The sequence below is a fragment of the Falco rusticolus genome, chromosome 11 (genome assembly GCF_015220075.1).
Source record: "Falco rusticolus isolate bFalRus1 chromosome 11, bFalRus1.pri, whole genome shotgun sequence".
NCBI lineage: Eukaryota > Metazoa > Chordata > Aves > Falconiformes > Falconidae > Falco > Falco rusticolus.
In genome coordinates this window covers 13,003,376-13,027,684 of record NC_051197.1, presented here as the reverse complement: position 1 = coordinate 13,027,684, position 24,309 = coordinate 13,003,376, and the positions used below count along the sequence as shown (strand labels likewise).

At 55.3% G+C, this 24,309-nt stretch overlaps 2 protein-coding genes across 2 annotated transcripts; one reads left to right on the top strand and one right to left on the bottom strand.

Moving 5' to 3' along the window:
* The first annotated feature begins 190 nt into the window (after positions 1-190).
* On the top strand, positions 191-6,348 carry CDC20 (cell division cycle 20). The gene is made up of 11 exons (XM_037404182.1): positions 191-289; positions 1,281-1,477; positions 2,009-2,154; positions 2,893-2,989; positions 3,518-3,646; positions 3,993-4,189; positions 4,538-4,632; positions 4,983-5,214; positions 5,329-5,454; positions 5,611-5,728; positions 6,080-6,348. Exons 1-11 carry the CDS (start codon positions 240-242, stop codon positions 6,253-6,255), a joined length of 1,563 nt encoding a protein of 520 aa, XP_037260079.1. The 5' UTR covers positions 191-239; the 3' UTR covers positions 6,256-6,348.
* A 3,425-nt stretch (positions 6,349-9,773) lies between these two features.
* Positions 9,774-24,070, bottom strand: ELOVL1 (ELOVL fatty acid elongase 1). The gene is made up of 8 exons (XM_037404181.1): positions 24,035-24,070; positions 13,408-13,469; positions 12,804-12,994; positions 12,558-12,638; positions 12,295-12,351; positions 11,923-12,028; positions 11,626-11,762; positions 9,774-11,220 (listed from the first exon to the last, which is right to left on the bottom strand). Exons 2-8 carry the CDS (start codon positions 13,451-13,453, stop codon positions 10,966-10,968), a joined length of 873 nt encoding a protein of 290 aa, XP_037260078.1. The 5' UTR covers positions 13,454-13,469; positions 24,035-24,070; the 3' UTR covers positions 9,774-10,965.
* Between the last annotated feature and the right edge of the window lie 239 nt (positions 24,071-24,309).

Sequence of the window (24,309 nt, the reverse complement as noted above, 5' to 3'; positions counted from 1 at the left end):
TCCTCGCTCCTTCGCGGCGCCCGCCCCGCCCCGCCCCCCGGTCCCGCGGGAAGCGGAGCAGCGCACGCCCCGCCGCGAGCCCCTCCGCCCGCCTACTAACGGCACCCGTATCCGCCCGCTGGGGAGAGCCCCGCCCCGCGGCCCAGCCAATCGCGACGCGAGCGCGGTGGTCGCCATAGCAGTGCGCGGCGGTTGGGTTTGAAGCAGCCAATAGGAGGAGCGGCAGTTGCGGGGTTTAAATGCAGCGGCGGTGGAGAAGGGCCGGGCGAGTCTCGGCCGCAAGGCGGAGGTGAGGGGCGGCCGGTGGCGAGGGCAGCGGCAGGTGGGGAGGGCTGGCACTGCGGGGGGTCCGGGTGAGCCTGAGGAGTCGTCCGGGGGGCTGTGGTGAAGCGGCCTGGGCGGGGGCGGGGGGGGTCTTCGGTGGTGAAGAGGGCCCTGGGGAGCAGCTTGAGAGTCTCCTGAGGTGGAGGGGGCCCGGGGGAGCGGCCTGCGGGGGGGGGGAGGGCGGCCTGAGGGGGAGGGAGGGCGGCCTGAGGGGGAGGGGGCCCGGGGGAGCGGCCTGCAGGGGGGAGGAGGGCGGCCTGAGGTGGAGGGGGCCCGGAGGAGCGGCCTGCCGAGGGGAGGAGGGCGGCCTGAGGTGGAGGGGACCCGGCCGGAGGAGCGGCCTGCGGGGGGGGCGGGGCGGCCTGAGGTGGAGGGGACCCGGCCGGAGGAGCGGCCTGCGGGGGGGGGGGGACGGCCTGAGGTGGAGGGGACCCGGCCGGAGGAGCGGCCTGCGGCGGGGGGGGGGCGGCCTGAGGTGGAGGGGGCCCGGCCGGAGGAGCGGCCTGCCGAGGGGAGGAGGGCGGCCTGAGGTGGAGGGGGCCCGGCCGGAGGAGCGGCCTGCGGGGGGGAGGAGGGCGGCCTGAGGTGGAGGGGACCCGGCCGGAGGAGCGGCCTGCGGGGGGGGGGGGGCGGCCTGAGGTGGAGGGGACCCGGAGGAGCGGCCTGCGGGGGGGCGGGGGCGGCCTGAGGTGGAGGGGACCCGGAGGAGCGGCCTGCCGAGGGGAGGAGGGCGGCCTGAGGTGGAGGGGGCCCGGCCGGAGGAGCGGCCTGCGGGGGGGGGGGGGGCGGCCTGAGGTGGAGGGGACCCGGAGGAGCGGCCTGCGGGGGGGGGGGGGGGGGCGGCCTGAGGTGGAGGCGGCCCGGGGCGGGGGGCGGCCTGAGGGGGGACCCGGCGGAGGAGGGCTGCAGCCCGGCCGGTGACCCTGCGCGGCCCCGCTGACGCCGCCCGCCCGCAGCACCATGGCGCAGTTCCTGTTCGAGGCCGACCTGCACGGGCTGCTGAAGCTGGACGCGCCGATCCCGAACGCGCCACCCGCGCGGTGGCAGCGCAAGGCCAAGGAGAACGGCGCCCTGGGGCCCAACCCCGCCGGCGTGTCGCCCATGAAGCCGGCCAATCGCTCCTACAGCAGCAAGACACCGTCCCAGACACCCGGTGAGCGGCAGGGACCGGCGGAGTGGGTTAGGTGGGGACAGCGTGGTCCGGGCTGCTTGCCTGTATCTGTGGGGCTCTGGGGTCTGTGCCAGGCTGCCCTAGTCGGCTTCCTAGTCAGGCAGGAGGAGGTGGGCTATGCTGACAGGCTCCTGGGAATCGCCCACCTTCTCCCCAGCATGAGGTGGGCAGAGCTCTGTGCTCTGGGGCTGGCTGAAATACCTTGCTGGCACTGTTGTGTGTTGGGACAAATGCGGGTAAGACCGCTGTAACTATTTTTGTATCCTCCCCTTATCTGTGAACTCTGGGATTGTTGCGCTAAAACAAAGGAGTTGTCTCCTGGCAGACCCTAACCAGAGCTTAATACAATTATACAGGGAGGTGCAAAAATTAGAGTTGTGACTGAATGCTGTGAGCTTTGAGTTCTGTTTGTCTGTTCTGTTTGTGTTGGAAGAGTGCTGGGTTTGCTGTTTCTTGTAAGCTCTAATACAGGCTGTTCAATAGATGTAAGACTACTTATGTGTGTGAATGCAGGTAAATCTGGATCCAAAATCCAGAGCACTCCAACAAGGGCCGGAGGGGATCGCTACATTCCCAACCGCAGCACTATGCAGATGGAGGTGGCCAACTTCCTCCTAACCAAAGAGAATGACCCTGCTGAGGAGTCACCTACCAAGAAGGTGAGCATCTTGCGAAGACGGCTACAATGATCACTACCAAACACCTAATCCTTCCTGGCCTTTTACAGAGAAGCAAACTGTAAGTTCAGCAGGCACATGGGGCTGACAGCCCCAGCCATCACTGCTTCCAGCTCTGGGCTTCAGGAGCCTGGGATGAGGTAGAAGCTCTAGAGCCTGAAGATGGCACAGGTACACAGATGCTACACAGGAGCCTGAGCATAGCTGCTCTGTAGGGTTGTTTCCCTAGGCACAGGGAAGAGCATAGAGCAGTACACCTCTGTTTCCACTCACTCTAGCCTCTGCTACTTCTGGTAGCAAAATTCAACTTTGGGCTAATGAGACTTTAAAACAGAGCAGGCTACAGAGACAGAAAGCTGTGAGCCTGTGCACTGTGAAACTGCTGCTGGCAGCTATTTCAGGACAATGTCTACATGGGGAGCTATTCTGGAATGTCTACAGTGTTCTGAAATCTGTTTATGAAGCATTTGTCCCTTGTGGCTGTGGCTCTCCCCACTGGCAGTGAGACATTCAACTTGCCACTCTTCTGTATGAAAACACGAGCAGGACAGTGTGCCAAAGTCTAAGGAAAGACTTTGACCTGCTTGCCTGTAGCTGACTTGCACAGCACTATACCTGCTAGAAGGGGGCTTAGGTGTGTGCTCTGCCAACTGCAGTTCCAAGTGCAGCATGGGCTTAGTGTTTCAAATGCCTCTCACTGAGGGTGGTTTGTCTCTGTAGGAGCAACAGAAAGCCTGGGCAGTGAATCTGAATGGCTTTGATGTAGAAGAGGCAAAGATCCTCCGCCTCAGTGGAAAGCCGCAGAATGCTCCAGAAGGTATGATAACAGGGTCTGTGTGAGTTGACTCAGCTGGAGAGATCTGGGCAGGGGAACAGCAACACCAAGGCCCGGTGTGGTGGACACAGGAGAGATCAGCTGGCTTCTCAGAGCTCCTGTGCATATTGGAATCTCCTGCCTTGGGGTTCTTGAGGCTGAAAGACTGCTTAACAGCTACAGTGAATTTATTTACAAAAGTTGAAAGACTGCCAGTTGTTCACTTGTAGTACAAGTGGCAAACCTTCCTGAGGTCTGCAAAAGCTTCAGATTCTTTGCTGTGCACTTCTTAGCTTAACTGTCACTGAACATAATGGGATACAGAAAACCAGGTGCTTGTCAGTTAAACTTGTTGCTGTGAATCAGGGATCTGGAGTTCATCCTGCCAGTGATGTTGACACTGCACTGTTCTGAGTGTATCTCTTCCCTCAGAACTTCACTTTCACTGGAAGGGATTTCTAGTTGGGTGAGCAGTGCTTAGCTTGGAGGAAATAGTAACTTGTGCTAACAAATCTCTTCCTCTGCACACAGGCTATCAGAATAACCTGAAAGTGCTCTACAGTCAGAAACTGACACCTGGATCCAGCAGGAAGAATGGCAGATACATTCCCTCAATGCCAGACAGGATCCTGGATGCACCAGAGATCCGCAATGACTACTGTAAGTAGGCTGAAATGTTGAGTGTTGGGCATAGAGGTCATTCTCCATTGGAGTGCAGCTCCTAGGACAGTGTAAGTGGGCTGTTTCAGTATCTTAAGCACTTGGGCTGGAATATAGTGTTCCTGTGTAGTCATAATAGGAACAGTGGTCCAAAGTGCTATGTAGGTGACTTGGATCAGGGCTAACTGACACCACTAGCAGGGCATGGTGACACCCAGGTGTCCCCTTACCTGTATGTGCATGTTCACGTGTGTGTGTGTGTGTGCATACACCTGGTGCAGGTGGAAGATCTGACATCAGCACTGGTGAAGAGCGGTGTGACCTGCATTGTTCTTCCAAACTGTAGATCTGAATCTTATTGACTGGAGCTCTCAGAACTTCCTGGCCGTGGCTCTGGACGGCTCTGTCTATCTGTGGAATCACACCTCTGGGGAGATTATCCAGCTGCTGCAGATGGAGCATCCAGATGATTATGTTTCCTCTTTGTCATGGATTAAGGAAGGAAACTACCTTGCTGTTGGCACAAGTAATGCTGAGGTCCAGGTGAGTGCAGGAGTAAAACTAGAGGTGTTGTCTAGGGATTGCTGGAGCTGTGGAGCCTTGGGACAAAGGCCTGGCTAGCACAAGAGGAGCGCATGCACCCTGACTTGTCTTGACTGATGTGGGGTGGAAATGTCCACAGCCAGTGACCAGCTGCAGCATGTAAGGCAGAGTTTGGGTTCGGGTTTTTCTGACACCTGAAGGGAGTTAGCTTCTGTTCTGTAGGCATGCAAGATACAAGTGATCTCTGACAAAGCTGAATGCCAGAGCCTGTGCAGGGAGGTTTCTAGGGCAGTGCAACAGGGCTGGGTTTCTTCATCCTCTGAAGAACTTACTGCTCTGCTTCTCTAGCTATGGGACATACAACAACAGAAACGTCTCCGAAATATGACCAGCCATTCTTCCCGTGTGGGGTCTCTCAGCTGGAACAGCTACATCCTCTCCAGGTAAAGTAGTGTGTTGGGGTGGGTGAGGGACCGTGTCCAGCTGTTGCAGATTTCTGTCCTAGATCTGTGAGTGGTGCAGGTTAGGGATGGCAGAGGGGAGTCTGTCCTAGCTTGGGATTCTTACTCAGCCTGTTCTGTTGGGACTATGGGGAGAAGGCCTCTCTTGTCTTCAGCCCTTTGTGCTGAAGTTGTGAAGAGTTTCTGCAGCTGCTTTGCTCACACCAACAGGCCAGCAATGCTGGTAACACTGGCTGAAACCCAGTGGCAGGTACAGCAGTCTTGCAACAGTACAAAACTTAATTTTGCTGAAAACACTTGCCAGCCTGACCCCGCAAACCTTCTCTCCGCAGTGGGGCACGGACTGGCCACATCCACCACCATGATGTCAGAGTGGCTGACCATCATGTGGCCACACTTGCTGGCCACACACAGGAGGTGTGTGGACTCAAGTGGTCTCTAGATGGCCGTTACCTCGCCAGTGGTGGCAATGACAATCTGGTGAACATCTGGCCATGCACCCAGGGGGACAGTGGAGACTTTGCTCCTATACATACCTTCACTCAGCACCAGGGTGCTGTCAAGGTGAGTGCAGGGCTGCAGTGGACACATGTCTGTGTGCAAGGCAGACATGCGGCACTGGCTGTGCACAGGTTGCCTCTTGCATGTCTTAGAATTAACCCTTTTTTTTTTTCTCAGGCTGTGGCATGGTGTCCATGGCAGTCTAATGTTCTAGCCACTGGTGGTGGGACTAGTGACAGATATATCCGCATCTGGAATGTGTGCTCTGGTGCCTGCCTCAGTGCTGTTGATGCCCATTCCCAGGTAAGACACAAACTTGGAGACAAACACCTTCTAGCAGGACACCTATGCAAAGCTGCTGGCTTCTGAGGCATGGGGAAGGAGGGAACCATGCTCATCTCAGGGTAGTGAGCATCAGCACATGTAGTTTGTCTGAACTGCATTATTCACTCTTCCCAGGTCTGCTCTATCCTGTGGTCAACAAACTACAAGGAGTTCATTTCAGGCCATGGCTTTGCACAGAATCAGCTAGTTATATGGAAGTATCCAACAATGGCCAAGGTCACTGAGCTACGAGGTAGGCTGGGCCCTTTTGCCTGGGGAAGGGAGGGCTGCTAGAGGCTCGAGGCAGATGTAGTCCTTGGTTTGAGCAGACTGGTGATCCAGCCTGGAGCACTGCTGATGCAGCATGGTGCCTAGCATGCTGCTAGAGGGAGGCACTCCTTTTTGCTGCTGGAAAAGCACTGTTGCTCCAAAGGCATGCTGAGGATGTGAATTCATGCTGCTGCAGCATGGCGTGGGGACAGCTGTACAAACTGGTGGTGCTCATGGGGCATACACTTACTCCTGTATCTATTCTGTTAGAACCAGATGGACCACAGCATGTGGTGATCAGGCTAGCCCTGACTGCACATCTCTTCCTTCCCAGGTCACACTGCTAGAGTCCTGAATCTGACTATGAGCCCTGATGGTGCAACAGTGGCCTCAGCAGCTGCTGATGAAACACTGCGGCTCTGGCGCTGTTTTGAGATGGACCCGGTAAAGAAGAAGAAAGAGAGGGCAAATAGTGTCAAAAGCAGCATCATGTACCAGGGCATCAGATAAGTTCACAGGCCTGTTGTGGGAAGGGGAAAACTCTTGGTTTACACACTGTACAGTATTTTAAATGTTTTAAATGTTAATAAAGTGCTTTAACTTAACTGTTTGTTTTTTTATGGATGTGATGGAAGAAGCTGTGGTTTACAGAACCAAGCCCTTCCTCCCTGGAGTTTGGGGTCTGGGTGAGTGGTGGAGCTCTTGTTCTTAAGGTAGAGTTTGCAGGCAGCCTGAGAAAAAGTAGGAGAAAAGGATGCTGTGACACTGCTGTGCTTGTCTGTCTGTCCCAGTTAGGGCAAGTATGTCATAATCAGCTGCTGCACCACAGGGAAGCTGTAGCCTGGGTGACTTCCTAGTCCTCTGTTCCTGGTCAGGGCATGAAAACTGATACTTCCAGCAGTGGGGCTAGGAGGAAGTGGCCTCACCATGCCTCAGCTTCTACCAACTAGTGAACTGGCTCATGCCTATGGCAAGGCCCTCTGCTTAGCAGCTGCCTGCTTTGGTGCCAGATGTGGGGAGGCGCAAGACTCAACTGAAAGCACAACATATGTGCCCCCAGCTTCTGCTGTGCCCTGTCTCTTGGCCAGGTGCACCTTACGGTGCCTCTGCAGGCAACTACCAGCAGTTACTACCTGTGCCAGAGCAGTCTGGGGACTTGTTCTTGGCAATCTGAGCTGCAGCAGTTAGTCTTGTTCTGCTACATGCAGCCTCTGTGCAGCAGCCAGTGCTGCTTGTGCTTACAGTGCTAGGGTAGAACAGCTACTTTTGCAGTAAGTGTAGTACTGAATTAAGGAGCCAAATGCTACTGCAAAAAAAGGAGGGTGCAGGGGCTGGAAACATACAGCAACAGCAGTAATCACTCCAAAGGCAAGAAAGGGGCTGGCAATGGTATGAAGCCTGATGCAAAACAAAATGTTGGTTTTGCTGGGGCAAACTTGGACAGCCATGCAAGAGGCTTCCCAAAGCACCATCAACCCAGTGCAGGGCCCTTAGATAAGGGCTGCTGGAGGAATGTATGACTCTGCTCTGCCCTCCCCTGCTGCTGAGGGAAAGCCGTAGTGCCAAGCTCAGGCTGCACAGGGGGAAGCAGGCAGCGCAGCTCAGCTGACAGCTGGTAGAGCCTGATTCCCCAGCACCTGGCAAAATAAATTTGTTTCAGGCTGTTTTGCTAGTGCAAGCTGCAGGGAGCATATCTGAGCCTTTACCTGAGTAAAGCTGTGCTGCTCTGCAGCCAGTGTGACTGAGGTTGTGGGGCTGCACCAGACCCATCAAACCTGTCCTTGAGCTGCACCAGCGCTGCCAGGGACACTGTACAGCTGATTAGCACCTTGGCCTGTGCAAAGCAGCACAACAAAGCCCGTGCCTCCCATCAGCCTGTGATTAGCTGAAGGTGGATTATTAACTCTTTTCACCTTCCTCTCAGCACGGTGCCATGGTGTACCTGGCATGTGGCTCCTGCTCTGCCTCCTGAGCTTTAAGCCAGCTGCAGCCTTCAAAGGCAGGCAGCACTGGCACCCACTTGTGCTGTGACTAGCCTATGCACACCCCACACCCCCCCAGAGCAGCCCCACACCTACTGCTGCTATGGGGGGCACTCAGGCAACCACTTGCAGCAGGGCTGTTGGTCCACCCCCGTTTGGCCACGTGGGGAAGAGGTTCAAGGAGGAAGAAGCAGTTCTCCTTCCTCTTCAGAAGCAAATACTAGAACAGCAGCTGGATCTAATGGGGAAGGGGATGCAGCCTAATCAGAGCTGTGCTGCTGTTGTAGGAGTGCTGCCCGCGCCCCTGCAGTTTGATGCTGGGAGTTAGTATAGACTTGCCCTGGAGCCACACGGCAGATTAAGGCTTCCCATGGTCCCTGACCCTGCAAGGAAGGCTTTACCTGCCTGAAAGCTGGCGTGTTTTCTTCACTCCCAAAGTTCATCTTTCTCAGAGGGAGCCTGCCTTGCCTCTCTCCTTAGCACATACCCATCCCCAGAAGCCATGTATTACACCCCTTGAAAGTCCTCTGTGCATTACTAGAAGATGATGATATTGCAGCCTGCCTTTGGCTCCATACTAGTCCTATGCCTGGGAGAGAGGAGGAACAGAGGCAGGAGCTGGCAGGATCCCGCAGGCCCAGGAAATGCTGCCATATACGGTGCGAATGCAGCTCGGAGCAGCAGCCCAGACTGACCCATGACAGCATATAAATTACCAAGTGCCACGGCCAGCCCATGGAAAGATCACAGCTAACAGGAACAATTGGAGGAAGGGAGAGTAGAGCACGCACAGGGAACCCAGCATACCAAGCGTAAGTAGTCTAAAGAATTGTTACTATTTTGGGCAAAGACAGCCCTCTCTTTACCAAGAGCCAGCTGAGGCAGGGGAGAAGGAGGCTAGACAGGAAAGTTCCATCTCAGCTGGGCTGTCATCTACAGCTTCTCAAGCGATGGCTTCTAAGCACGGAGTTAACGTTACACACCACTTCAGCAGGGACCAGAACGAGCCCTGCTGCCAGTCCCTGCCCAGAGAGAAGCAGCGACAACTAGAAGAACACTACACAGTGGAGCAGGCAGATCCCATTTTAAGGCTTCATACATACAAGGGCACCGAGCCTTGTAAAACTGGGTGATGCCCACCTGCACTTGGGCATATTGGTCACAACAGGTCACTCAAAGAGTTTTTTTCTACACTTCGGAGCACGGCCTTGAGGAGTACAGCAGCTCAGGCAGGGTCAGCAGAGCCTTCCCTCACACCAAGCCCTGCTCGAGGGCTTTGGCTGGACATCCACTAAAACCCTCCCACACTGCAACCAAACCTATGGTGAAACTCAGCTTCTGGAAGCCTGCTGGCCTAAGGCACTCCTCCCAACCAGAAGTCCACCCCTCTTTCCAGGCTTCAGTCACATCAGAGGGCCCCTGTCATGAGGTGATGGGGAAGGCAGTGCTGCACCCTAACAGCACTGAAGTGAAGCCAGACTGCTCCAGCCAGCCAAGATGCACTTCTGTAGTGCGAACAAGGCGGCAGCAGCAACATAAACCTCCTTCTGATCAACCGGAGCAGTGTTCTGCACAGCCCCACGCTGCAGGGGCATTCACAGATGGCAGCAGCTTTAGCAGATGCAGAAAGCAGACTGCTGTTACTCCACCACCTGGGTTTCCAGGGTCTCTGATCCCTGCCGTGCTACACCTCGGCTCCCCAGGATTTCTGAAAAGCAGCAGCTCCTCCTGGGCAGCTGGCCCCTGTCCCAGCCCACACCCACACTCCACCCCAGCCATTCTTTGACAGGGTGGAGCCACTTTCACAACAGGAGCCTTGACACACTTCCTGCCCCCAGCCCGGCTCTACCAAAACACTTGGAAACAATCTGCCATCAGCATGCTTCATCAGCACAGCGCTATCGCCCTCTCCCCCCAACACATAAACCTGCTACGCCAGCTGCTTCTTGCAGCCCTCCCTCCAACCACACCGGGCAGGACAAGCACCTGGAACAGTTTCTGAGCACAGCAAGCTTGGAAAAAAAAAACAAAACAAGAGGGCAGAGCCATTTCTCCTTCTGTCTGTTTATTTGTGATAGAAGAGCAGCCCAATCTGACAGGGCCTGGCTCCTTCACCTCATCCTCAAGGCCATGAGCATGGTTTCAGTTACGGCCAGAGCAGGTGACGGGCACGAGGCCCTGCCCTGCTGCAGGGCAGAGTACACCTTCACCCAGGCCCAGTCAGATCCACAGAGGGAAGCGGTACTCACTGTTACACCACAGCAGGGCACACTACAACCATCCTCTGCTGTGTTCACACTGGGCCAAGCAGGGCTGGTCCCCAGCAAGGGAGCCCAGGAGCTGATTCTAGGGGCACTTATTGCTCAAGTCTTGAGTTTGCAGAAGTGGAAATGGTCCAAGACAAAGCTGAGCTTGGCCTCCCCCACTCCGGAGCAAGCCACCAGCTGCCATACAGGATCCCATAAGTGTGGCTAAAGCACACACCAAGCACCCAGCCCAGGCACAGAAAGGCAAGGCAACCTGGGCTTATTGTGTGGGGGAAGAATTTCAGGCAGTCACAAACCCCGCAACATACTAGGCACAGGGCATATGTACTGTACTGGGCAGGTCTGGACCCTCGAGTCCTATAGACACTGCCCCTACATTCTCCGCAGCCATGCCTGAGCACAGATATGCCAGGGCAGGACCCCCAGCCTAGGCACACAGGGACCAGAAGGGACATGCAGCACTGTGGTATGGAACAAAATGGCACAAGGCATGGTAGAGCAGGACCACTCACACTTGAGCTGGCAGCAGCAAGCAGCCAGGGACAAGTCTGCTCATCCACACAGGCTCTCATGAGACAGGGGAGAGGAGAGGGCACCAGGACAGGGACCGGTCTCTTCTTTTGGTCCTACTCAGAAGGAAATGGCCCCCAGGCAGAAGGGCCAGATGTAGGCACTTGGGGGAAGTTCCTTTGGAAACACTGGAATGGGACTGGAGCCCCACAGCTGTGATGCAGGCAGCTGCCTCTCTGCTCAGCAATGCCGAGAAACAGCACAAGCCCTCCCAGGAGCAGGAAAAGTTGCCCATGGCTGCTCAGAGCAGAGGGGCTGGGCATGCAGACAGAGGACAGCAGGGCTGGACACAGGGGTACAACAGTCTGTAGGCACTTGGCTTGTGGCACCCAGGAGCAGGGGAACAGGTCCCAGCTGCCTCTGCCCCGGGGCTCTCATTGGCTCTGGGAGGGCCTTGCCCTCTAGTTGGCTTTGACCTTGCCATTGGTGACAGTGCCGTTCTCATGAATGCTGCTACCGTTGTGCTGGGCTGCTTGCTGAGCCACCCTGGGCAACCGTTTGCCCTTGGTGTAGGACTGGTACCAAAAGTTGGAGAAGAGGATGAAGAAGATGGTCCCATAAATCCAGATGAGATGGATGAAGATGGGGAACTGGTACTGGCAGCTGGGCATGAAGTAATACTGGGAGATGTGGACGGAGACAATCACAAACTGTGCCTGGGAGCAAGGCAGAGTAAGGACAAGTTATTCATGGGAGCGGGGTCAGGGATCCCACTAGAAACCTTTCTAAACGAAACCAGTAGGGTCCTTTCCCTCTCTAAAGCAGAGGTCCTTACAGTGAGGCACACTCAGCAGCAGTTGGAAGAGGCAGGCACAAGTCTCAAGGCAGCACGTGCCTCTCACCCTCCCACTGTGGCTGCAGCCCAGGGGCAGAAGTCTGAGCAGCACCTACATGCTAACCAGGCTGACAGGGCTACTGGAGGCCCACAGTGGGCCAGAGCAAGCAGCTACAGAAGAGACAGCTACAGCTGCTGGCTACACCTTTCATAGGTACAAGGGGTGGCCTGCTCCTCTCACATCAGAGGCTGAGGGCACATGCTCTGCTCCACAGCACCAACTCACCAGCTGGATGGCTGTGATGTGCTTCTTCCACCACAGGTACTTCTGAAAGGCAGGTCCTGCTGCTGAGAGCCCATAGTAGAAGTACATGACAACATGCACCATGGAATTGATCATGGCATGGAATGAACCCATTCCCCCTGTTAAGACACATTTTCATTAGCGCAAGTCAATCTCACACAGCAGCCTGCACTACAAGCAGCTCCTAGGAGCCCAGCAGGGCCAAACAACCCTTCTCAGCATGCTGGGGCTAACCTCACCCTTTCCCCAAGCTGTGCACCCAGACTGTTTCCATCTTACCTGGACCAAATTTTGCTCCCCACCACCAGCTCCAAGGCAGAACAGAGTGGTGGAAGAGGTGCAGGAATGTGACCTGTTCATTCTTCTTCCGCAGGACAAAGATCACCTGCAACGAGAGTCCAAAAGCATCAAGGACCTGCAGCTCTGAGAGCAGCTAGAGCTGTCTGAGCCACTAACTCAGCATATAATCTCAGTGATGCTTCCCCCATCTCCAAGCTGACTGTCACCACACAGAGTGGTCTCCTCAGCAGCAAGGCCAGACAGACTACTAGGTCAGACTGGAAGGGCTGAAGAAAGCACCTACCCCAAAGCACACTGGCCTCAACTCCCTGCCCAGCAGCAGTGACAAGGCCTCCCCAGCAACTCACTCACCGTGTCAGTCAGTTCGATGAACTTGGAGAAGACAAAGAGCCAAGCAACACTGACCATCTGTAACAGAACAGGTTAACATTTTAGACCCACCTCAGCCTGAACATGCCCAGTGACCAAGGGTCTCCATAGAGTAATCCTGCAGTGAAACCAAAGGCCAGGAACTGCAAGTTCTCTGCCTCAGGAGAGGCACCTGTGACCTTGCTGTCCAGACAGAAGCACTAAAGGCCACCCCCACCCTTACCAGGAGAGGGATGAGAACTCACCCTGAGGGCCTTGGGGTCCTGCGAGAAGTCCACAGGGTCACATCGCCACGTGTACCCAGTAAGCCACCCTGCCATCAGGAACTACAACAAGAGCATCATCAGGATGAGACCCAACACATCACCCACTGCACTTCAAGCCCTGCACAGAAGGGCAGAGAACAGCCTGCAAAAGGGCTCCCCATCACCCAAACAGCATGCATGTTCTGCTTTATACATGCCAGACAAAGCCTACTGCCAACAACTCACCTCATAGACTATGTAGAGTGACAGCCCCACCAGAAAGAAGTTGTACAGGACCATGAACTTTTTCAGGTTTAAAGGCTTCCTGTTGGCCATTAGCCGGGGACCCAAGGACAGTACAAAGTAGACATATGCCAGAAGGATGCCCATCACAAGGAACGGGGACTGCATCAGTGGATAATCAGCAATGCGGGGGTCTGTGGAGAAAGGCATGATACAGAGTGGTTAGCATCCTCACCCCAACCTGCTGCCAGAGTGGCAGCAAGGACTTGGCAATCCTGTTCTCCTAGGACAGGAGCACAGGTAAGGAGGGCAGCCTGGAAGCAGAGGCTGGTGAAGCCAGCCAAACTGACTAAGGCACAGCCTGAAGCCACACTGCAGGGCAGCCTGGAGATCTTCCACCAAGGAAAGCAGAAGTGCCCCAAAAGGCCCTGCACAAGCACTGAAGCAAGACAGCCTCATAACAGGCAGCCCAAAAAAACCCAGAGCCATATCTATGTCAGGGCAGAGGCAGGATGCAGCTAGACCCAGATTGCTTCAGGGATGACAGACCCCCCACAACACCTGTGGCAGTAAGCCTGCCCACAGCTGGGCAGAGCCAAACACTCACCTGCTTTCTTCATGAAGTCCTGATACATGGTCACAATCCCCTCCATGGTGGTGGCAGTACCTCTGCGAAGAGAGGAAGGGCAGATCAGGCAGCTGTTTTCCCAGGCATGCAGCCTGCAGAGCACAGCCCTTGCACATCGGCAAGTTTCAAGCACAGCTTGTGAGATAGTCATGTGTATGTGGCCAGCATTGCTCTCCTCTCAGCTGATCACACACCGGCAACCACTTTCGAGTTGAGCCATATGCTCCCCACTTCTCACTGAGCCTGGCCCTATCTCCCCAGTTCTGCTGGGAATCCCATCACTCACCACCAGCAGTCCTTCCAAGGCAGGATCCTAACATTTCAAGCCAGCTGGAAAGTTTCCAACCTCAGCACCATCTCCAGCCCTTTACTCTTGCTCCTGCTGTATACAGGCTCAAGCATTATCACCCACAACCACCACGATGTTGCCACCAGCCTTGCCACCCACAGCCACCCAACACACCGCTCTGCTTGACTCTGGTGCAAGGTCTCCAAGGGAAACAGAGCTGGCCCACACCCTCCACACAGCAGTAGTTTTATGATCAGCTTTGGGCTCCTGTCCAGTGACCCTCACCAGAGAGGAGACACATCATCACTGGCACACCCACTGCACAGGGAAGGAAAGCCATTGGTTCAGAAGCAAACACCAGTTTCTGGTGTCAGAGCTCCTGCTTTTGCACCCTTGCACCAAACTCTCCTGACAAGAGCTACCACCCCATAACCCAGCACCTCAGAGGCTAGGTGCAGCCTACTTGGCAATGACATTTCCACCCCTCTTCCAGACAGGGCACAGTATCCCCAGACAGGGGAAAGCTGCAGGAGAAGGATATAAGGCTGCAGGGAAAAGTACTGGCACACCCCACACTTGCTCAGCCTCACTATGAGCACGCACCAGACAGATGTTCTCCAGAAAAGCAAGAAGGGCCCAGGCAGGCAAGTTTGAAACAGCCTCACACAGCACCTTGTGCTCCCCAGCCTCTCCCCAGACCACAGGATACCAGAGCAGCAGGAAAGTAGGTAGAGCACAGGCCCAGCCTCACCTGATTCACCCACCTGCAAGGGAGGCATTCCCCACAGCTGCTACCAGACACTCCACCCACCCCTTCCTCCAGGAAGGCACACAGCCATCACTGCCCAGGCACAGGCCTGGGGAAACAGGTCCCCAGCCCAGTCTCCCCAGGACATTTATTGCTGCCACCACCAGGAAGCACAGAGCCTCTCCCAGACCAGCAGTCAGGAGGCTGAAGTCAGAGTAACCTTCTTCCCAGTAAGGTCCCAGCTGAAGTATCCAGCAGCCTCTGCCACCTCAAGCCCTCCCCAGCCAGCACCAGCATCACTCCTTCAGCTTTGCTGCAAGAGTAAGAGCTCAGCAAAGTCCTTTTTGCTCTGGCTGGGACCCCCACAGGACAGCAGCAGACACTATAAAGCACCTACACAACAGGCTTCACTGGCAGCAGTCTACACAGGAGGCTGGCACACACCATCCTGGCTCACCATTCTCTGCAAGTCACTTCAGTGCAGCAGCAGCAGCACGAGCTCTGGGCCCTGTGCCTGCACAGTCATACCCTCTCTGTGCTCCTCCAAACTAGGGAGTGCCATGCACCTCTCTGCAACAGCAGTGGGGTGGAACACATTCCCCCACTTCACCCCCCAGCCCCTGAAGTACCCACTCCTCCAAGCAAGGCTCTAGAGCAGCCTGTGCAGCCACACACCCCACTGACAGTCCAAGTTTTGCTGTGCTTCAGAAAGCACAGAAGGTGGACCCCCATTCCACCTCAGCAGGTAGCTGCAGCAAAGCCCATTTGGGACAGATTCCCACACCTCAAGGGCACCAGCAGCAGACAGATGCTCCCCTTTCCAAACCAAGGCTTCAAGGGTTTTAACAGCAAAGAATACTTACTTGTAGTATCACTGTGACATAAGTAATATTTAAGGTCCAGGGCACTACCAAGATCATCCACTCTCCACACGCAACAGAAAAGTGTAGCAGGAACTACATCATCCTTGAGAGCCACTCAAGGCTCCAGCTGTGGGAAACGTAGTAAGTACAAGTCCTGAAAGCTGCCGAGTTTTATGTTGCTTTAGTGGCCAAGAGCAAGCTCTGAACTTGTCCGTCTAGTTTCAGCTTTCAACCACTACATCCAGCTACACCTTTATTTGCTAGATTGAGGAGCCCTCAAGAGTTAGCTCCCAGCACAGGTACCTGACTATTCAAGCTCTGTGTTTATCTTATCAAGCTGAATGAGTCAGCCTTACTACAGGTCCAGGGCAGAGACAAAACCCTGAAGAGTACTTGCCTATTTTGGGCAAGCTAGGATGAGAAGATTGTATCAGTCACCCACAAGCTCAGAGCTATCTCTCACAGTACAGGGACACACAAGCTCAGGCACTATGGATTACTTTGCTGACCCTAATGCCAGCAATGCTGCAGCACCACTGGCCAACTAGGAACCCAGGTCAAAACAATTTGGGGTCTCAGGACACTGGAGACTTGGGTGAGAAGACTCAGGGCAAAGCTGCCGTGTGACAGACCTGCCAAAGGCTGCACAGAGCACGCAGCAGACAAGAGTCTTCCCGGCAGCAGCCCTGAACCCAGACAGCTGTCCCCCCAAGCAGTGGGAGAAGCGCACTTCAACCCAGCACTAGCACAGAAGTCCCTACCAGTGTGAACAGCAACATCTCATTGCTGTGCCTTGTGACACACCTCCAGCATTCCTAGTCATACATGCCTCACGGAGACAGGAGGCATTGGACTTGTCCTGAACACAGGCTCTGGGCAAGCACCAGGACTTCTACCAGGGCAGAACTAACGAAGTTATGCTACAGGCCCTTATGAGAAGGGCCTATGCATTTTCCACAGCTTTTCCTAGGCAGCTGAATGCAGCAGGATGTTCTAACAGAGCAACTACATATCCAGGGAAGCCCCAAGGTCTTCAGGTCTTTGCGAGACTTAGTACCCCCACTGGCATGCTACACGCCCTGCATCAGAGAGGCTGAAGTGTGCGCCTTGCTCAGTGGGCAGATGCAGGCTTGTCTCACCCTCCTGTCTCCCAAGGGGCAGCCACTGGCCTCGAGGCGTTGGCAATGAAGCTGCAAAGGGGGAGTTACAAAGTAGGCCCAAGCATCACCTTCACTAAGCAGGAGGGTGGGAAGTGCACTGGCCTGCCTGACCATGATGGCTCCACACCAGCCTTTCTGCTGTTGGCAGGGGTTCTCCAGCACAGAGCAGCAAGTGCCTGGGAACCTGAATTCACCTCTGCCATCTCCTCCACATGCAACACCAACACTTCATGTCTCTCTGCACTGAGGGGTTCACCATCCAGCCAGGCATCTGCTCTTAATGCACATCACACACTACAGGTGTTCACAGCTCAGTGGTCGGTATCTGTCCTCTCTGCACGGGGGAGACTTTACTCTCCTTTGACTCCTTCCGGATCCTGATCCTCTTGGACAAGGGAGGAGATGGGGAACCCAAAGCCAAGCCTTCAACAGCCAAAGAGAAGTCAAGCAAACAAGTCCAAACATCCCAAAGCACCAGGAACCCTTGGGACCCAAACACACCCTGCATGATATCTAGAGACCTTGCAACACATCTTCTTCCACCTTTCACCAACAAGGTGTCACTTCCCCACCTCAGTGAGAGAGTTCCCACCATCTGCAAACCAGAGTATCAGGCCACATTCTGCCCTAGTAACCAACATCAAGGATTAGATACTTGCTTACGCCAAGCAATGTGTACGCTGCATATTTCCAACGAGCTATACAGCTAATTAGTGCTACTTCAGCAAGAACAGCAAGGCCTTTAAAAACAGCCCCAGCAGCCAGGCCACAGCACTGGTAACCACGACACTGACAGAGAGCAGGACTCAACCTAGCTTTCTTTGTTAACAGCCTCACTCACAGCATGCATCTCTCTCCACACAGCAGCCACCTGCAAGCAACACTCTGCCTCAGCCATCCAACACCCAACACCCCTACCCCATCAGCATGGGAGTCAGAAATCAGTCCTGTAAGAAGTACAAAAGCAAGCCACCCTCATCTCCCCACTAGTTTAATTACAGGCAACACCAAAACAGCCTGGTAGGTGGCCACAGAGCTGCCACCTCAGGGAGACCTGGCACAGGGCCCTTGCTGAACTGGCTAAAGCAGGCCTGGCCACTGTGGGGCTCCCGAGAAGGTAGCAACCCTCAAAGGTCAGGAGATAACCAGTTGGCCAGGTATCAAACCAACCTGCATCCCTGACCTACAAGCTGGCAACAAGACTTGCTGCCTGATGTAGCTCTGAGTTTCACAGCCTCTAAGGAAGAAGCATCTTCCTCCTCCAGCTCCCCATCACAGCACCTGCCCAGCTTCCTGGAGCTCCAGAAAGGCATTGTGGGGTCCAGTAACAACTACACAGAGCTCTGTGCACCCAGGGAGTGTTTTCCAGCACAGCTACGGGGACTTGTGGTTCAGAAGCAGCAGCCGCTGCTCTGGAAGAGTGGGACTGACCAGCCCAGGGTCTGCTGGCCCCAGATCAGGCACAGACAGGGCTGTGCACAGCACACACAGAAGCTGGCACCACAAACCATCACCAAGAGCACTCAGTCACAGCTCCAGAAGCTTTCCTGAGCTTATGCATAAGTGAATCCAGCAAGATGGGGAACACAAAACCACGTCTACCCCGAACACCGCACAAGCAGTAAGGCAGTCAGAGCAAGTCAACATGGAGAAGGAGCCTGGCCAGCCCTAAGCAGCTAAACCCTGTTCTTTACCAACTTCGCAGTGGGATCGCTCCAAGGCTAAAGTTTACAGTGAAGCACAGAACACTGGAGTTGGATCTCCTTCTGCTGCTCTGTGCCCTGGTAAAAGGGAGAGAGGCCTGTAACCAGACACTGCATACTTGTTTCACACATAGCATCTCAGGACACCAGCTCTAGCACATGCAGAAGAGAGCAAGCACTCAACAGGCGAGTGTATTCAAGTACACCTACATTATAGCTAATGATTTCAGCCATCTGACTGAAGGCCCACTTAAGGCACTGTTGCCCACATGCTACTAAAGTCATGGTTTTACCCTCAAGAGGGATCACAGCTGAAAGATGCCTATGCACCACGGCACAGAAGACCAGTCTGGTAGGAAAGCATGAACTGCTATGTTTCAAGCATGGAAAGTCACACCAGCACATTAGGTCAGAGGAAGGAAAGCTGCTCTCCTAGCCTGGCACCTTGGCTCTGAGGATCTGGGACAGAGTCTGATCAGAATTTGAGGACAACCAGTCCCAGAACTCTCAGCCCACAACATAACCACAAAGTCTACAAAGAAACTTCATACTAACACCACCAGGTAAGTTTTCCTACTTGAATCACATCCATTTGTCACTTCCTCTGGCTCAGCTACTTCATGCTGAGTGTCAAATAACACAGCCTGGTACCATATGCTCTGCATCAGCATACCCTGAAGTCAGTATAGGACTGTGTTCGCAGAGAAGGGATGCAAACTCTCAAATCCTTGATATGCAACAACTCTGGCAGGAGTCACACTGGCTGAGCACTGCTCCTGGCACATGGCTTCAAGTGGTAGGAGGCAACCTGTCTAAAGTTGAGGAGTTTCCCCATCTTCACCAAGTATGTGTTAATACTCTACCATTATCTCACACAGTGGCCGTAAAACCCTGAGGCCTTTGGATACCATCCTTCAAACTGAGATTAAGCTCTCCTCTTCCCATGCTTATTGGAAGCAGGGAGAGCAAAAGACAACTCCCAGATTAGCAGGCAAACTCTGCAGAGCCTAGGCAGTCAGCGTGGCACCTTGCAAGTTTTCAGGGAAAGAAGCAAGCCCATTGCAACAGGGTATGGGTAACCTTGTACAAAAAACAAGGCAGGTAATCAGAATTCAAGGGCCCACAAGAACATGTTGCAGTAAAAGGTCTATACGCCACAGCATACACAATTTCTTTTCCAGGGACAGCACCTCCCCAGACTGATCAGGCAAGCTATTAAGAGTAGGCTTACTCCTTATCATGTTCAACACTAGTAGCTGCATATTCAGGGCACTGATATCAGTACAGATGAGAGCAGCTGGGGAAAAAAAAGCAGGGGAAAGGCCACATTAGGTTTAAAGTCTGACATAGCAAGGAACAAAGGAGTAAAGTGAAGGAACAGAAGAAACTGAGGACAAGATGCCTACAGAAGTGGAAAAAATCATTTCCTTTCTGAGCTAACCACACAGCCATGTCCACTCCTTTGTGCAGCACCAGATGAGGAGTGAAGCAAGCAGAGATGGCTGGGGGCCCTCTCTGAAGTGATGGCACTCAGCAGCCCCCCCCCCCCCCCCAGGTGCATGGGAGAGCACATCAGGAAGGACAGAATAGGTGACACAGGAGGGCAGGTAGGGCTAGGTTGAGCAAGGCTGACTCCTGACACCTGCTTCTAGAAACAGGTCAAGCCTTCTGAAGCCCTCTAGCAGAGGAACACAGAGCACCCCTACCTGGAGGCAAGGAAGGCTGTACCAGAGTATTCATCTCTGTGGTTTTAATCATTATGCAAGTGCCTCACCTCTGTTCCCACAGCTGTGTCTGTAATCATTACACAGTAATGATTAACATGCTCTGCCCCATCCAGGCCTGTGCATTAATTGGACAGGCACACCAAGACAAGATGGACAACAGAAGTCCACAAAGCAAGTCCTAAAACCTTTCCAACAGTTCTATCTGGGCCATTCAAGAAGCCCAAGCGTGAACCCAGAGGCACTTCTCACTGAGACAAGGGGTCACTGCCTGGAACTCACCATGACACCAGCTTTGGGCCTCACTACCCTCTGCATCAAGGCGGCAGTGCAGCCACACAACCGCTTTCCAACAAGAGAAAGATCTTCTCCAACAATACTAGGGAAGTCAGACTCCAGCAGCACAGTACAGGCACCAGCAATCCCAACAGGCATAAGGCTCAATAGATACCACCCTTAACAGGTTTCATAGCCCTCCACACACACAAAAAAAGCAGCATTAGGGCTGATTAACTCCACAGGTGTAGATGGACCACTCAAAGCCAGGGCTGTTACTCCTACTGCTGGTCCTCTACAGACAGGGACAGCAGAAGCAGCATGAGATATAAACCTGTATATATACAGAGCAAATTATTAAAAAACCATCAGGGCAAGCTAGCCAATTTGATCCACAGGGTTAAAGCAACCCTTGCAGCAAGACTGGAGAACGTGCTGCCACAGTGACAGTTTACTACACAGATCCATCCCACAGGGAAGAACCAACCAGAAATTAAATACCCCATGAGATGCTATGGGAAAATCAAGAAACATCAGACCCAGTTACCACCTCCATCTCCACACCACTAAAGTTTCAGATAGCATCCAGACATAGGCCTGCTGGTGGGGAGCTGGCTGTGGCAGCTGCAACTTGTCATCTCCGAGCAACAGCAGCCCCACAACTTCTGCAGCAAAGAGCCCTGGCTCCTCCCTGCAGGAGCCCAGGCTGCCTCACCTGTTTGACTGGCAAGAACCAGACTTTCCAGCCCAAGTACTCCCACCATCTGACAGCCAGTAGGGCACACACTAGTATAAATCCAATACAAAGGCACAGAAATGCAGATAATCTCTTGGGCCATCACAGGCACCACTCCCAATATCTCCCATAAGCTTTTTCCTAAAAGAAGGATCTCAATCCAAATGCTGACTGTGCTATAACCCCAGCAGAAAAAGGGAGTGTTCACCTGCAACCTTCGAGGACAGTGCCAAGCCAAGCATGCAACAATGCACTTGCTTCCAATGCCAGCTTTAGAGCTTCCTAGGAATACAAAGCTTTTCTCCACCAGGAAAGAAAACACTATGCACCTTGTATAAGCTCACTTATTTTCACATCCAAAACATGGTGTGAGAAACCTCTAGGTCAAAATCAGTTTTTACCTTCCTAGTCTCAGTTTTAACAGTACTTTCTCTCATATTATATTTCTGTCCTGAAGGACCACATAATGCCCCCCACCTAAGAGACTTTCAGGAAAGAAGGGAGAATACGATGCAGGGCAGGACTGCAGAGGCCCAGGCTGTGTGGGTGGCATGGCTTAATCACCATAGCGAGATGCAGCAAGTAGATGCTGCAACAGCTGGCATTGTGCTACTTCCTATGAGAAGTAGCTATCAGCAGCAGTTCACACCCATGAGCTAGAGGGGCTTCCTAGGAAAGAAATAAAACACAGCAGTCTCAGTCAAGCGTTTGACTCTCTAAACCATCCTCAAGAAGCTGCCCAGCAGGTCTGGTTGGAAGGTCAGCTCTATCCAGCTAGGAATCTGCCCTGGCTGCATTCTGGCAGAAGAGAAGGTGGTCAATTTGGGGCAGCACATCAGGATGGATGCACTGCTGCACAGGCAATCTGGGCCTCCGAGAGGGGAGGAGATCCTCTGACAACACGCTAGCAGGTAAAGCGCCAAGCGCTATCCTGCACTGCCCAGTGACCATGGGAAGGGCTATTCATGCCACTTCTTCCTGCCCTTAGGACTCCAGAACCAAAGTGGTCGGTCAGGGCAAGAGCACCTGACAGACCTCCTGTGGGAAGCAGCCTGGGCACCAAGGCACAGACCTGCCACCCCCAACCTGCAGCCGCCCTGCAAGTGCGGACCCCTGTGCATGACCACACGCCAACCCAAGGTGAGCTTGCAACCAAGCTACTGCTGCCACCAGGAGGGTGACAGTGACCTCCTCCTCCTCCCACCCGCGTTCCAGAGCAAGGGCCAGAGAGCAGCCAAGCACCTACACAAGCCCCGCTCAAAGCTAACATTGTGTCGCAGCAGCGGGGGAGGCCTGGTACTGCCACCCTGCCCAGGGGAGGAGGGAAGAGCCCTCTCAATGGTACATTGATGCTGAGGGCTGTGTGGAAGGCTCTCCGAGCGGCCAGCACCGCCACCGGAGGCTGCTCTTGCCCTGCTACAGTGAAGCCTCAGCAGAGCGCTGAGCCTCGGCTGTTCCACATCCCCACCGCCTCCAGCCAGCCCAGCCCAGCGGCCGCACCAGGGCGGAGGGTCCCCGGGCAGCACCGCGCACAGGCCTCGCTCCCGCACCCCGGCGCTGGCGGGAGGGAGCGCCGCGCCCCGCAGGGACCCCCAGCCCGGGAGCGGGCAGCGCGGGCGGCTCCCGGCGCGGCCTCGGGGTGGGGCCCGGCCGGGGCCTGCCGCCGCCCCGGGACCCGGAAGCGCGGTGCCGCGGCACGGCCGAGCGCCGGCGCTGCCGCCAGCGGGGCCTGCAGGGCCGGGCCCGGGGCCGCCGCTCGGCTGCGGGGAAGGGCCGCTGCGTGACACCCCGGCGGCCGCTGGCCCCAAGGAGGCCCCGCACCGCCACCGCCGTGACGGGGGGGGTTCAGCCACCTTCCAGCGAGCCCTGGCTGCGGCCTGCCCTGCTGCCCGCGGGAGGGGCAGGCCAGGGCCGGCCATAGCAGCTGTGCCAGCCCCACCAGAGGGACCAGTGCAGCGATGCCCATCCCCTCCCCCGAAGCTGTGCGGCCACCAGATCCTGACCCGGAGAGGAAACACACAGCTGGCCCAGGGCCCATCTCTGCCAGCAGCAGGGAAGCAGCCCCAGCACAGCTGGGACCCCGTCCCCAGCATGGCCGCCAGGCACAGACCTGCCGGGCCAGAGGCCAAGGTGTTTGTGCCCTGGCACACAACCAGCAAGGAGAGGCAGTCCTTCCTCCTGGCAGGCTGGAAAAGCATCCCAAGCACTAAACAGAGGCAGTAAGTACGGAGGGGACAGCTGTAGCATGCTACTGTCCCGAAAGAGGGCAGCCCGGCCACGGGAAGGGAACTGCACCCTTCCCTGGACACCCTGGGGGTGCCCTGGGGCAGTGGCACCAGGCCATGAGCCGGGGCGCTGTGATCACTGCAGCTCCTCACACCATCAGGACCCAGGTACTTATAAAAACCCACTTGAACAACCAAACTTGGACCCCACTTATCTTCCTCCCTCTGACACTGGCAGGTCTGCACACTGCTGGCCTGCCACAGGATCCACGCTGTTATTATAGTTATCTCCCCCTCCATAGGGGTGACAGTCTCAGCTAGCACCTTCTAGCCGCACCCAGCCTCACCACCTGCCAAGGGCATGTTGCAACACCCATCCCACCCATCAGGCCACAGCCTCCCCAGACACATCCCTCTACCACTTTCGTGAGGGGGACACCACCCACCTCCTCCCGTACCCCAGAGCATCCCAGGTGACAGGGACATAGACACACACACCTCCTGCCTCTTCCACTCCTGAAGGCTGTATAGCAGGTGCCAAGCTGGCACATGGCCTCTACCGGGGTAGGGCCCACCATCCCTAGCAAGCAGAACTTCAATCCCAAAACAGCTAAACCCTGCTAAGGCCTTAGCACTCCCCTGGCCTGCAACAGCCTTCAGCAAACAGCCCCAAAAGCCATTCTGGCACACACCCCAACCCACCACCAAGCTCGGACACCTCTTCCCAAGGCCCCCTAAACTTTTACCCATCTCAAAAGATCCAAAAGCACCCCTGAGAAAAACCAAGCACCCCCAGCCCAGCCCCACCATACAGGGCGGGACCCAGCACCCGGCACCGACCCCCCCACGTGTACGCAGCACCCCACAAGCACACTCACTCACCGCCGGCCGCACCCCACTCTACCCGCCACCACGGCTGCCCCCGCCCTTAAAAGGAGCTGCCCTACCCCCCTCGCCGCTGCCGATTGGCTTCGGGGGGAGAGATCCGCCCACAAAGGCGGATCTCTGCCCCCGAAGCCAATCGACGCTGGCGCCGCGGCCCGCCTATTTCATAGCCACGCCCACGCCGGCAGGGCCTCAGGGGCCGGGGCTGCGCAGCGCCCTGACATTTTGAGGCGGGGCGGTGCTGGGCTTTGGGGCGGGTTTAGCTGATATTT